A 12,559-nucleotide genomic window follows, 5' to 3' on the forward strand; every position below is an offset into this window, starting at 1 on the left:
TGATACAAAAATGTTTAAAACTGTAAAAATTAGGTTAATAATTTGCAACTTGGTTGATACATGATGACGTTGGATTAATCAGTTTATGATAATTTTAGTTTAATATTCGTAGGACTAAGTTTGGATAGTATTTAGTTCTATGTTATATTAATATTAATTGTTTAGGTCCTAGTTTAGTAATTGAAATGTGTATTTACTGTTTACCGATTCAAAAGCATATAAGCTAAATGGGTTTGCACGTGGTGTAATGCATGTACCGGGTTTTGATTGTAAATAAAAATAGATTAGATTGGATACTAATAGTAATAAACTGGTGTATTCAGGTGTCATTTTGCAGTAATTAGACGATAAAAAACAGGGTGACAAATAGTGTATAAGGAAATGGGGTAGTATACGTGTTACTGAAAAGTTAGCAAGTCACGGTGGTGGTTTGTTATTTGTTTAGAGTATTTACTGGTTTGTCTATTAAGAATAAAATTTTGAGAGTTTTTGTTCCTTTTTTCTCCAAATATGTTACTCCATACCCTGTCCCATATTTCTTTAATTTAATTTGATATCATTCGAGGTTATCAAAAGAGCCCGAGGTTCCAACACATGATATACTGGCCTAATTAATTATCTCCGATTATTTTCTCATTTTTCGTTGAGGTATGAATTGTGAGGAGTTTAAGAGCACCAAATACAAATACAAAAGTCAAATTGTGAAATTTGAGAATTAAGAGGCACGTGTTGGTACATCGGGCGGGTGGATATAACCCAATAAGACAACATGGTTTAGGCCTTTGTAATTTTGTTTGTGTTCCCCTCTCTACTTGCTGGCTGTAGAGGTTTTAATAAAATTTTTGTTTATAAAATTTTTGTTGCTGTTTAAGAAAAATATAGGAAATCAGTTTATTAGTGTAATAACAGACAGTGCTGGTAATACAAATTTAAAACACTGCCTCATTACCCAAATGTAGATAAGAACACGAATAACAGTCATAAGTTTATTTTGGCACGATATTAAAAAGGTCGATTTAAATCTCGTCCCTAAGGATAGAGACAACTAAAACCGTTCAGAACCAAAATTCAAAATCAATTTTTTTTCGTAACATCATGTCATATTATTATTATGGTGGATAAATGGTGCAAAAATGGTAGATATGGTTCATTGCCATGTCCATTTTTCCTCCCTTATACTCAAGCTCGTGATTTTTTTCTATTTCAGGAAACATTGAATAATACTGCAAAATACATTTTTCGCCCTGCTTTTAGTTGCCCCTCTTTCGAACATATCACACTGACAAAATTTCAGTTCATTGACAGCTGAATAATTTCCTTAATAAGGTTGTTTACACTCAACGACGACGAATCATTTGGACCAGTTGCAGCAACAGCCTTTGCCTTCCACTCTACGGCTTTGATTCTCAACTTTTCGCCTTTTCTCCCATCAACTCTTGAACGAGATTTTTAACTTCCTCCCTTATCACATTTTTCCCCATTTCCAATCCAACTTCCCATTCCTTACAAATATACCGACAGTTAGTCACCTGGTCCCACAAATAAGGCCAACATATCATTGGCACCCCAGCCGACAAACTCTCAATCGTAGAACCCCAACCACAATGAGTCAAGAACCCTCCAATTGAAGGGTGGTTCAAGACCTTTTCTTGCGAACACCAGCTTGCTATAAAGCCTCTCTTTTTTATATGTTCCTCAAATTCAGGTGGCGAAATTGCAGATTCACTAATGAGCAAATTAGATCGTATTATCCAAAGGAAATAGTGGTTACTATTAGCAAGACCCCAACCGAATTCTATGAGATCTTCTTTAGACATTAGCGTCGAACTTCCAAAATTTACATAAATGACAGACTTTGGTTCCTTTGATTTGAGCCACTCAAAACACTCGGGTTCTTCTTTCCATAAGCTAGACGAAGAGATATTTGACAGTTCGGTATGTTTGTCTTTTTCTGGTATTTGATTAAGCAATAACTGCATTGGGCCAACGGTGTACACTTTGGTAAACATGGATGAGAGAGCATTGACAATACTAGGCTCCAAAGCGTCAAATGTGTGGAAAATATTATATGGAACATTGTTGGAATTTTGTGTAGCTTCGACAGAAAGTCTCAATAGAAAATCGTCTGGGTCAGTAGTCCGGACAGTGGTAGACATGTCCTTTATACGTATTCCTTCCATTCCAGGAACATCGTCAATAATAGTTTCCAAAAATTCGTCTGTCAAGTAACTTTCATCTGTATACATAAATGAACTCTATTATTTAGTTTGTTATGTAAAAAAAAATAATTAAAAAAAAGATGGCATCTAAAAACGAGAATAATGCGGGGAACTGAGGTAATGAATCAAATACATATCCGCCTATAGTAGAGTATCTTTTCAAGCAATTTTATTATAGTTAACAGTTACAAAATCTGATTACTTTTCAAAATATATATACATATTTATAACATGTTGTCCGGAAAAGGTATTGGAGACGACATGTTGTTCGGAAATGACGAAAAAAGTCGTCCTCAATAAGTGGTTTTCTAGTAGTGGAGATAGACCATTTACATACGAGTAAAAAAATATCCGATAGCCAAGTATAATGATGCATATGTGTCCAAAATATAATGGTTTTACTTTGTCTTTTATCTAACTAGAAGGCAATGCCCGTGCGTTGCATGGCTTGTCTCAAATTTCACTATTTTGAAATTCGTGGTTCATATGGTTAGAGTCATGGCGGGAGTTGGTTGAAAACATATTAACCTTGAAGTGAAAGTTGATGTTAGTCTCATTATGCAAGTGGTCAAGTAGGATTTTGTGCATATGTTTTGTTTGTCACTATGAAAATTTACACATTCGGATCATGTACTTACGTACGATGAAAATATATATAAACAAAAGTTGACTAAAGGTGGTCAAATGAGTTAACAAATGATGCCAAAATAAATTATAAAACATACATATTGTAGTACGATTTATAATATTAAAACATATATTACCTATACAATTTACCATTAAATTTTTGAAGAGCTCTCTTTATGACTTTATACGTGACAATAAGTGTTACTATATCACACAATATAAAACTTGTGAATAGAATAAAATTAGAGGTTCATAACAATATTGAATAACAATTGATATGAAATTAACAATTATTTATTAACTACTATAAGATGAAAGGTTTATATATTTATTAATTATTAATTACTTAATTTATTTATGTCCTATTTATTTAATATGGTTTTTTTTTTACTTTTTTACCATAATAATTTTTAACCTTTTTTAACAGTTTATTAAATTAAATAGGTAAATTTTATTAAGTTAACCGTATTTAATACACCATACTTAATGAGCTAGGACTCAATTAATATATATATATATATATATATATATATATATATATATATATATATATATATATATATATATATATAATATAAAATTTAAAATCTAAATCTAAAATCTAAAAATATACATTAAAGACAAACCTTTAACTGGTGTAACTCCTTTTTCTATGAGGGATTTGATATGGTAAAATCCCATGAAGCCACAAGCCGAAAGTGTCCAGTACAGCATGATAGGGATTCCCAGCTTTTGTGCTGCCTCAACGGTGAAAATCGACATGAACCCATCGGAGATGATACAAGTAGGACGAGTTGGAAGTTTTTTCACAAGATCAAGAAAAGGAGTCAAGAAGGTGGTTTCAACATACAATAAGAGTGGTACCGAGCTATCGTCATCTTCAGAAGTGTGAGGGTTTTCGAATCGGAAACTTGATGAACCATCAAGGCAGTGGGGTCCACCAGATTTTAACAAACGCTTGTGCATATGATCTGTGTTAACAAAAGTTATTTGGAGTCCCTTGTGGGGCACAGATGACATGAGGCTTATTCTCAATTGTGGTAACTGTATCCATTTTTGTGTGTTTGTTTACTAAGGAGGTTGTGGTATATATATAAATTCATAAAAATAAAAATATATATTATTAAAGATTAATATTGATTGGTCAGTTTTAGATGCTTGTGAAGTTGTGATCTGTCTTTGTGTCTTTGTAATTTGGATGTATTTGTATTTGTCTTAACATTGCTGAATTGTGGGTTCCAATGCTAAACTATAATAAGCCTTAAAATGACAATGATGGCATGGATTGCAGACTTCAAATTTTGAAAAGGATCAAAAAATTTGTTTTTGATTTTTTTTACTGTTTGAAAAGGAAACTCTCCAATAAGATCTGAAGCTACAAGTTTCTTGATTAGACACCATGAAGCTACGTATAGTACTCTTCTTGGCAATAACACAGACTTTCATATATACAGACAGTAAGCATGTTTAAAACATATGTCTATGATAAATTAACTAATTCATTTATCTCAATCACTAAACTATCATAATTTATGATGATATGGTATTCCATCTAATCTTTACAAGTGTTGGTTCAAACCTCATCAAAATTAAAAAAGAACTAATTCAATCCAAAATAATCTCGTACTTGAAATAATAATAATAATATGTATAAAACTAACAATTAAATATTGTGTACATGTATGTTGATACTTTTAATTTAATTTTTTTACAAATCAATTTAGCTAAAATATCACAAATGATATAATTGTAAAAATGTTTATTTGTTTATTTAGCTTACATTTCTTTCCATCTTTTTCTTTGTTCTTATTTCCATCCCATCTTTTTCCGCTTAAAAAATTTCGAGAACACAACGAAACCTCCCACAAGCTTCTACAAGTGGTGACGCCAAACACACTCTTCATCATATTCAAATTCAAATCCTTGTAAATAATTATGTTCCATCTTCAAAGTCTACAAATATACAATGTTATATTTATCACAAATCTTAGAACTACCCGTTTGGATACCACTTGTAAGTTACTAGAATGGGGTTGAATAGTTAATCCGTATTTAATTAGAGTTTTGAGTCTTTTAGTTTAAAACTCTTTTCCTTGAAATATAGTGTGTTCGTAGATAAGTGTATAATGAATGTAAGCAAAGAACACACGAGATTTATAGTAGTTTGGGAATATATTAACTATAACTAATCTTCCTTACTTCACTTATCAATCCTCGTGATTGAGTAATCCCCTAAGAACACTATTTGGTGGAGTGTCGTTCTCACAAAGAGCAACTAAGAGTTTGATCACTAAGATCACACAAAGTATCACTAAGAACATATATTACCGCCAAAAATCACTAAGGGACACTATCACAAAGAACACTGTTTAGAATTACTAAGTATGATCTTTAAAGACAAGATCTAGAATGCTTTCACTAAGCGCACTAATTTACTTAAAAATTTTGATTTCTATCAATTATTATCAAATTCTTTAAAAGATCTGAAATTATAATTATATTATAAAAGGTTCTATTTTCAGGTCATTCATAATTAAGTTTACAGTGTATTTTATGAGTTGTAATCACTTGCATCCATTAATTTGCTTGAAATCCAAGGGACCAATGAGAGCGCGACATGTGACGCGAAAATCACGTGTGATTGAAAAAAAAATAAAAAAAAAAATTTCGAAAAAAATTTCGCAAATTTTTTTTTTTGAAATTTTTTTTTTTACAATCACATGTGATTTTGCACGTCAATCACATGTGATTATACATGTTAAATCCAATCACATGTGATTATGCATGTCAATCACATGTGATTAGGCATGTCAAATTCAATCAGATGTGATTGTACAATTCAATCACATGTGATTGTGCAGGTAAATCACATGTGATTGTAGAAAAAATTTGAGAAAAAAAAATTTGAGAAAAAAAAAGTTTCGAAAAAAAATTAAAATTTTTTTTTTTCTAAAAAAAATATTTTTTGAAATTTTTTTCAATCACATGTGATTTCGCGCCACATGTCACGCTCTCATTGGTCCCTTTGATCTCAACTTAATTTATGGATTCAAACGAATATTTCTCTGTATTTTATACAATATATATTAAATTAAATTAAATTAAATATATTAATATAATATTAATTGAATTATTTATTCAGGATTTGTGTGTTTTAGTCGCAAAGTTTGACTCGTAGTGACACGAGGAAACGTGGATTCTAACACCACACGCTCCACAGCCACGGTGGCACACTTCCACGTCACCCGCTTTCTTCGATACCTCCGTCCACCTGAACAATTATCTCCGTCATCAAATTCAATTCAATTCAATTCAGTCTCTCATGATTTGTATTTCATAAATTAACAATCAAATAAACAACTATAATTGCGTAATCATTCTCAAATGTCAGCAACATCGTTCAAATTCTCAGTCTGCCAACACTATTATGAGTCATCATCTTTCAAATTTAGGTCAAATCATAATTCATCTACATTCAGTAATCACAAGCCGCCGACTCCTCCTCAGGTACTCCGATTTGTTAGTGTTCGAACCGTTTTTTGACGATGATTATTAATTATTGACTATTGAGTATTGTTAAATTACAGGCGCATCCATAAACTTGTGAATTTTTCGATTTTGATGCATCAAAATTTTAACAGATAATTAGATTGAGATTTATAATTGTGTGATGTTAGTAGTCCTTAATGTTCTTACCAGTATGTAGGCTTTTAGTTGCTCCTTTCGTATGCATATGCATCCGTATGATTTGTATGATATTATGATTTTTATGATTATAAAATGTGGTTTAAAATGGAGTCAGTTATTGGTATGTGTAACGTTTGTTTCCTAGTTGTAGAATGGAACATTATGCATCCGGCTCTATGATAAGGTTAATAAATCGAGGAGGTTGTCGACTCGCAGCAATATACGGATGACGTTAGTAGATGGGAGTCTTGATAGAGGGAAAGTTGTTATAAAGCCCTCTGATATTTTGGTAATGCAGATGCGTATTGTTTGATCTACTTGTGTAGAGTTAGTTAAGGAGTTGATACGTATAGTGAAAGTACGCTAATGCTATCATTGGTTTATCTGTTTGCAGGCGTATGATATTGTTCAAGGATCTCTTGTAAGTTTTTTATACATGTTGATCTTCTCATAATTGCGACTGTGATATAGTTTCTTTGTATGTGTTGCATAATGAACAAAATATGTGGTTGGTGTAACTAAAAACTTTATATGGGTGATGAATGTGAATGTGAATGTGAATGTCTCGTATCTTATATGGCATTCTTTTTTGGTTGAACTTTACTATGTTCTTGCATTTAAATCACTGAATTCTTGTTACCACCTAGCACAGTCTCAGTAATCGTTACTTTATTAATGATGAAAAGTATACACCGAGTTTAGTTTTTTTTTTTTTTTTGGTATTGCTAAACTCATCTGTAAATAGAGAAATATGATTGGGACTTGATGCCAACACCGGAATTATTATCATATACGTAGTAAATTAGTAATAAGAAAAGCAATTGTCTTATCATTGTACTTGTTAAACTTTTATCACAAATAGTATATATCACATGAACATACATTGTTCATATTTTCTTCTTAAGCGCCTCGAAATCACATTTGTTGTACCTATGATACGCCATGTGGGTCTATAAACACATGTACACATCTCTTAATATCTTTTTCTCCATACATTGTTTAGTCAAGAAAATGGTATTCAGTCTTTTTATTATCTAAAAAACCAAATTAGTTATCGTGTACCATAGTCCAAACTCTTGACTTATAATTAATGACTTGGCTCCATAGTTTCATATAATGGTTCATAATTTATTATAATCTGTATCTTTGAAACTCTTCTATACTAGTAGATTGGCTTCGATGTACATTCTTAGTTTATTATTTATCATGCATCTTCTTAATATTGATAAACCTTATAGCAAAGCATATGGTACCTTTTAAAATATACAGGTAAATATTTCCCATTATATTTATGATTCTTTCTGTAAGACTTGTGAATAACAGAGAATCCAATTTAAGCCAGTCATGTCTGTAGCACTTACTGACTTATCTCGATGAAATGTTGTCCTTGACACAAATTAGATGCAATACACAAAGCATGCTGCTGTCAAACACTAGTGAGATGTTTCTTTATGTTAGTTTTTATGCTTTTGCTTGATTTTGCCTGTCAAATTCTGTGAACAGGTTAGATGGAGTTACATTGCTGATAAAAGAGTACCATGTCCACCAACGGCTGTTCTTTTGCACGGTATTTTGGGTTGCAGGAAGAACTGGGGTAGGTGCTGTACTATAACATGTATGCTGTAAAGTAATAACGCTATGAGATACTTGACTAATCTAACAGAAAGATGAGTCTACATCTTTAGTTACATTGTCTCTTCTGTTATATACTTATCTACAGATATATTTTTTTTTTATTCATTATCTTTCTATAGCTTTAAAATTTTGGGCTAGTATGCTTAGGCAGCTAGTACCAGTCTTTTGATACTAAGGAAATTAGATGAAATATTTTGGGAAATATTAAATTATATCCATATATATAATTTCCATAAACATAACCAAGTAGGTTTGGATGTAACCTTATTTCGTGACATATATAATACAGGTCTATTGCTGGTATCTTCTTTTTCTATATACCCGATTAATTATTTTTTCAATCCTGGATCCAGGCCATGAATGAAGTTTATGAATTATTAGTTCTCCACCATTGATGATATTTATTAACCAAACTTGTTCACTATGTATAATAGGAACTTTTGCTCGAAGATTAGCACAGGAATTTCCAAACTGGCAGGTAAGTCTATCTCTATTGTTTGAAAGAAATATTTTACAATAATCTTATCGTTAAGTGAAACCAACCGTTTCTTAGTTTTCTACTCCACGTTTTTGTAGTGTAAAGGTTATCCCAAATATATAACTGAAAGTCATTCAGGAGTACAAAAGCGTGCTTGTTTATCAAATTTCTCACATATTTTTTTTAATTGTTCTCAGTTTCTCTTGGTTGATCTGCGGTGTCATGGTGATTCAGCATCTATCACGAAGAAAGGACCTCACACAGTTGTGTCTACTGCTCTTGATGTCCTAAAACTGGTGAGCTTTCTTTGTAAATTATAAATTATAAGTCTTAGTCTATTTGCGTAAATACTGATTACACTATTTGCATTCTCTAAAACTCATTATGATGCAAAACGAATCAATTGGGTTTCAGTCATATATAGTTGAATAATACCTAAATTTGTTCAGTTTGTGAACTGAAGTTTATATAAAGACGTACTTATTGATTGAAAGCAAAGTTAGCTTGACAATTATATCTATCTGGTGTAGCTTGGCATTCTTAGAGTCACCCCGAGGGTCATAATTGGTCACAGCTTTGGAGGAAAAGGTAATTCAAACATAGTTACGACTTTAAAAATGCTCATATTCATATACTGCTATATGATTATGTGATTAATCGCTCTATTTTATTATCCAGTTGCTTTGAGCATGGTTGAGCAAGCTGCAAAACCACTTGCACGGCCTGTCAGAGTAAGTCTAGATATCAAACTAAGCAAAACCCTGTTTTCATAATACAGATTGGTACAAATATCCTATTATTAGATTCTGTACTTAGTATATTCTTTTTTTGTCGTTTCCTAAGGTCTGGGTTTTAGATGCCACACCTGGAAAGGTTCGAGCAGGGAGGGATGGAGATGACCATCCTGCTGAGTTGATCACTTTCCTAAGAGCATTTTCAAAGGAGGTATCTCAAATAATGTTTTTTTTTTTTTTTTTTTTTTTTTTTTTTTTTTTTTTTTTTTTTTCGGTTTGTTAAGTTACCACTCTACGTTGTATTATAGTCACATTCTTCTGCTAGCCCATACTTGAAGTTGCATGATTATCTTCTTGTCAACTTTTACAATATTAAATTTTTTACTATTTTTTCTCAAGAAAGGTTGTATCAAAAAAGGAGGTCATCAGTGCTCTTATACGTGAGGGATTTTCCAATGATGTTGCACAGGTAATTTTATGAAGGCATTACCAAAACCTTATGGTTTACTCATGGAACTTGTATCATTTACTTTAAAGGCCGAATGTTTAATATTTATATTATATGTTGGTCTTACATGAATTTACCTTTTCATTACCTTCATTCCAGAAGTCGTGGGACTGTTTGTGTTATGTATCAGGCAATATATATATATACAATTTGTTTATTTTTTTTATTCATTGCAGTGGGTTGTCACAAATCTTCGGCAGACCAACCCTGCTGATTCATCTTCTGGATTTTCGTGGATATTTAACCTTGATGGAATTGCTGAAATGTATCAATCCTATGAAGACACAAATTTATGGTAATCTATCATGGTCTTAAAAACCTGCCTTAAACTTGCATAAAACAACCAAAACAGATCATTTTCCCCCCAAAAAAAAAAAAAAACTTCTCATCTGACTTTAAAAGTTCTATACTACCTGATGTCTCATTTGGACTGTTACAGTGGTCAATCTAGAAAGCAATTCACTTCAGAACACATTGATTAAAAATGAGTCCTTTTGGCAATGCATGTTTTGTTAGCTCTTCAATATTAATTGAAGTATCAAGAGTAGTGAAAATATCCATATCTATCTATCCAACTTTAAATGTAAACTGAATTACAAACTTCTCATTTTACAAATCCAATTCATGATCTGAGTTTATTGGATGCAGGGATGTAGTGGAAGATGTACCTCGAGGTGTTCATGTAAATTTTTTAAAAGCAGAAAGAAGCTTGCACAGATGGGCACTTGGAGATTTGCAGAGAATTCATGCAGCTGAGGAGCAAGCTTCTCAAGAAGGCGGTGGAGTCGAAATGCATGTTCTTGAAGATGCGGGGCATTGGGTATGTTTTCATATTATCACTTTATTATTTTACTGATCGTCTGATTGATACTGTATTTGATAACCAAAATGTATCTTAATATGATATCCAATTTATGAAAGTGCAATAAACGAGCGTTATAAACTCATGAACAGGTTAAAGTACTGAAACAACTAAAATATCTGTGATAAATAACAAAACATCTAACTAAATCTTTAGGTGGGTGATTAGTAATGTAAAACTATGTGTTACTGGACTTATTGGACCATAATAATATTTTTGTAACGTTATCAACTTATTTGGACCCATTAGCTAACTTTTGTCAGCCCATTGCAGCCTTCAAAGCAAAATGGTAGGTTATATGTTGATCGGTGTATCCTCAAGTCAAATTGTTAATAACAAAGTCTTTTTTACGTGTTATTTAGAATTAATGGTTGTAAAGATGTGTATGCGAAAAAAATAGATTAGGTGAAAAATTATAAGTGAGCTCTAACATGTTATACCCCTCGTGATGATAACAATTTTTTGGTTTTTTTTTTCCTTCAATTCTTTAAAACTGTAAACCAAGTCAATTTACAATGCGATCATTGACAACTGCATTAAAGGGGTTATCACTTATCACTCTAAAGTTGAGAGGGTTAACCAATATCTCAAAGTTAATTATAATTGATCTTTGTCATCAGGTACATGCTGATAATCCAGATGGACTCTTCAGGATTTTATCATTCTCGTTTCAAGGAGCGTGAATTAACGAAATTTGGTTAGATCGTTAGGTTATATCATGGAGCTTCGTATCAAGTAGTAGTGCATCATCTACAATTCTAATTGCACAACTCGGCTTTTTTCTGTTACTTGCCAAGATCTGACATGGCAGCTATATTGGAGGCTAGGGATTCTGGTGTCCATAATGTTAAAGGTTTCACATAGCATTGCAGGCCATTTCTTGTATTATTATTTTTAGTAACATTTCTTGTACTATTATTATTGAAAGTATACTATGATTATCCATTTACTTGAGGCGATATTAGAAATGACATGGACGATATATAAATTCCCTGTTTAAACATAAAGTGAAATCTCGGATTATCTATCTAAAAATGGTGACTTATGGATATATATAATTTGTACCTTGGGACTCTAATGAGTGAAGTTGATATCATACGTTTGAACAAGTCACATGGATAGAAACTTGTCTGAAGTGTACTTAATTGCTCAATTTGGTTTAAAAACTTAGCTTAGTATCTTAATATTTCGGTTTTCTTAATTATATTTAACTTAAGTTGTGATGTGGTCCAGCGGTTGGTGGCCTGCCTTATTTAGGGAAGGTTATGAGTTCCACTCCTGTTGACTACATATTAAAAACACAATTTCATCCCTGCCATGAAGTAATAACCTAAAATAGATGTATAAGGTAATTGGTTATGAACTTTTTGTTAGTGGCTGCGAGATTGTACAAGTGTTTTATGTGTAGTATCGATAGTTCTAGAGGATGTTGTCAACAAAATCTAAATTTAAAATCCTAATTTCATAAACATTAGTTAAAATTACATCTTATCAGAATTAATAAAATCAAGTACTCGTATTAATTACGTGGAAATTGGAACTTTCGTTAACAAAATTTTAATCTAAAATATCGATTTATAAATTTTGGTTAAAATTACGTAGTATTGATTTAAGAAAAAATTACGCCGTTGGTACCTGTTATTTGTTCACATTTTCACCACAACACATAAACTCCTATTTTTGCGTCGTTGGTACCTGTAGTTTCATTAAGTTACCTAGTTAGTACCCCAACCCAACAACCATCTATTTTAATGGTTAACCCCTCACATGTGCCACACATGTGAGGGTAATTTTGTCCTTTAATATATA

At 31.8% G+C, this 12,559-nt stretch overlaps 1 protein-coding gene and 1 pseudogene across 1 annotated transcript; one reads left to right on the plus strand and one right to left on the minus strand.

Annotated features, from left to right (window-relative positions):
• Window positions 1–1,009: 1,009 nt before the first annotated feature.
• Window positions 1,010–3,900, minus strand: LOC139866945 (UDP-glycosyltransferase 85C2-like; annotated as a pseudogene).
• Window positions 3,901–6,107: 2,207 nt separating this feature from the next.
• LOC139866873 (uncharacterized) lies at window positions 6,108–11,784 on the plus strand. The gene is made up of 13 exons (XM_071855169.1): window positions 6,108–6,353; window positions 6,685–6,822; window positions 6,928–6,954; window positions 8,037–8,127; window positions 8,603–8,646; window positions 8,844–8,942; window positions 9,177–9,234; window positions 9,325–9,377; window positions 9,490–9,591; window positions 9,784–9,849; window positions 10,065–10,183; window positions 10,537–10,708; window positions 11,371–11,784. Exons 1-13 carry the CDS (start codon window positions 6,231–6,233, stop codon window positions 11,431–11,433), a joined length of 1,155 nt encoding a protein of 384 aa, XP_071711270.1. The 5' UTR covers window positions 6,108–6,230; the 3' UTR covers window positions 11,434–11,784.
• Window positions 11,785–12,559: the final 775 nt, after the last annotated feature.

The sequence above is a fragment of the Rutidosis leptorrhynchoides genome, chromosome 9, assembly GCF_046630445.1.
Source record: "Rutidosis leptorrhynchoides isolate AG116_Rl617_1_P2 chromosome 9, CSIRO_AGI_Rlap_v1, whole genome shotgun sequence".
NCBI classification, from domain to species: Eukaryota; Viridiplantae; Streptophyta; class Magnoliopsida; order Asterales; family Asteraceae; genus Rutidosis; species Rutidosis leptorrhynchoides.

Coding starts and splice junctions, on each gene's coding strand:
- LOC139866873 (XM_071855169.1), top strand. CDS start 6,231: ATGTCAGCAACATCGTTCAAATTCTCAGTCTGCCAACACTATTATGAG. Junction 9,592..9,783: donor TAAGAGCATTTTCAAAGGAG/GTATCTCAAATA, acceptor TTCTCAAGAAAG/GTTGTATCAAAAAAGGAGGT. Junction 9,850..10,064: donor TTTCCAATGATGTTGCACAG/GTAATTTTATGA, acceptor TATTCATTGCAG/TGGGTTGTCACAAATCTTCG.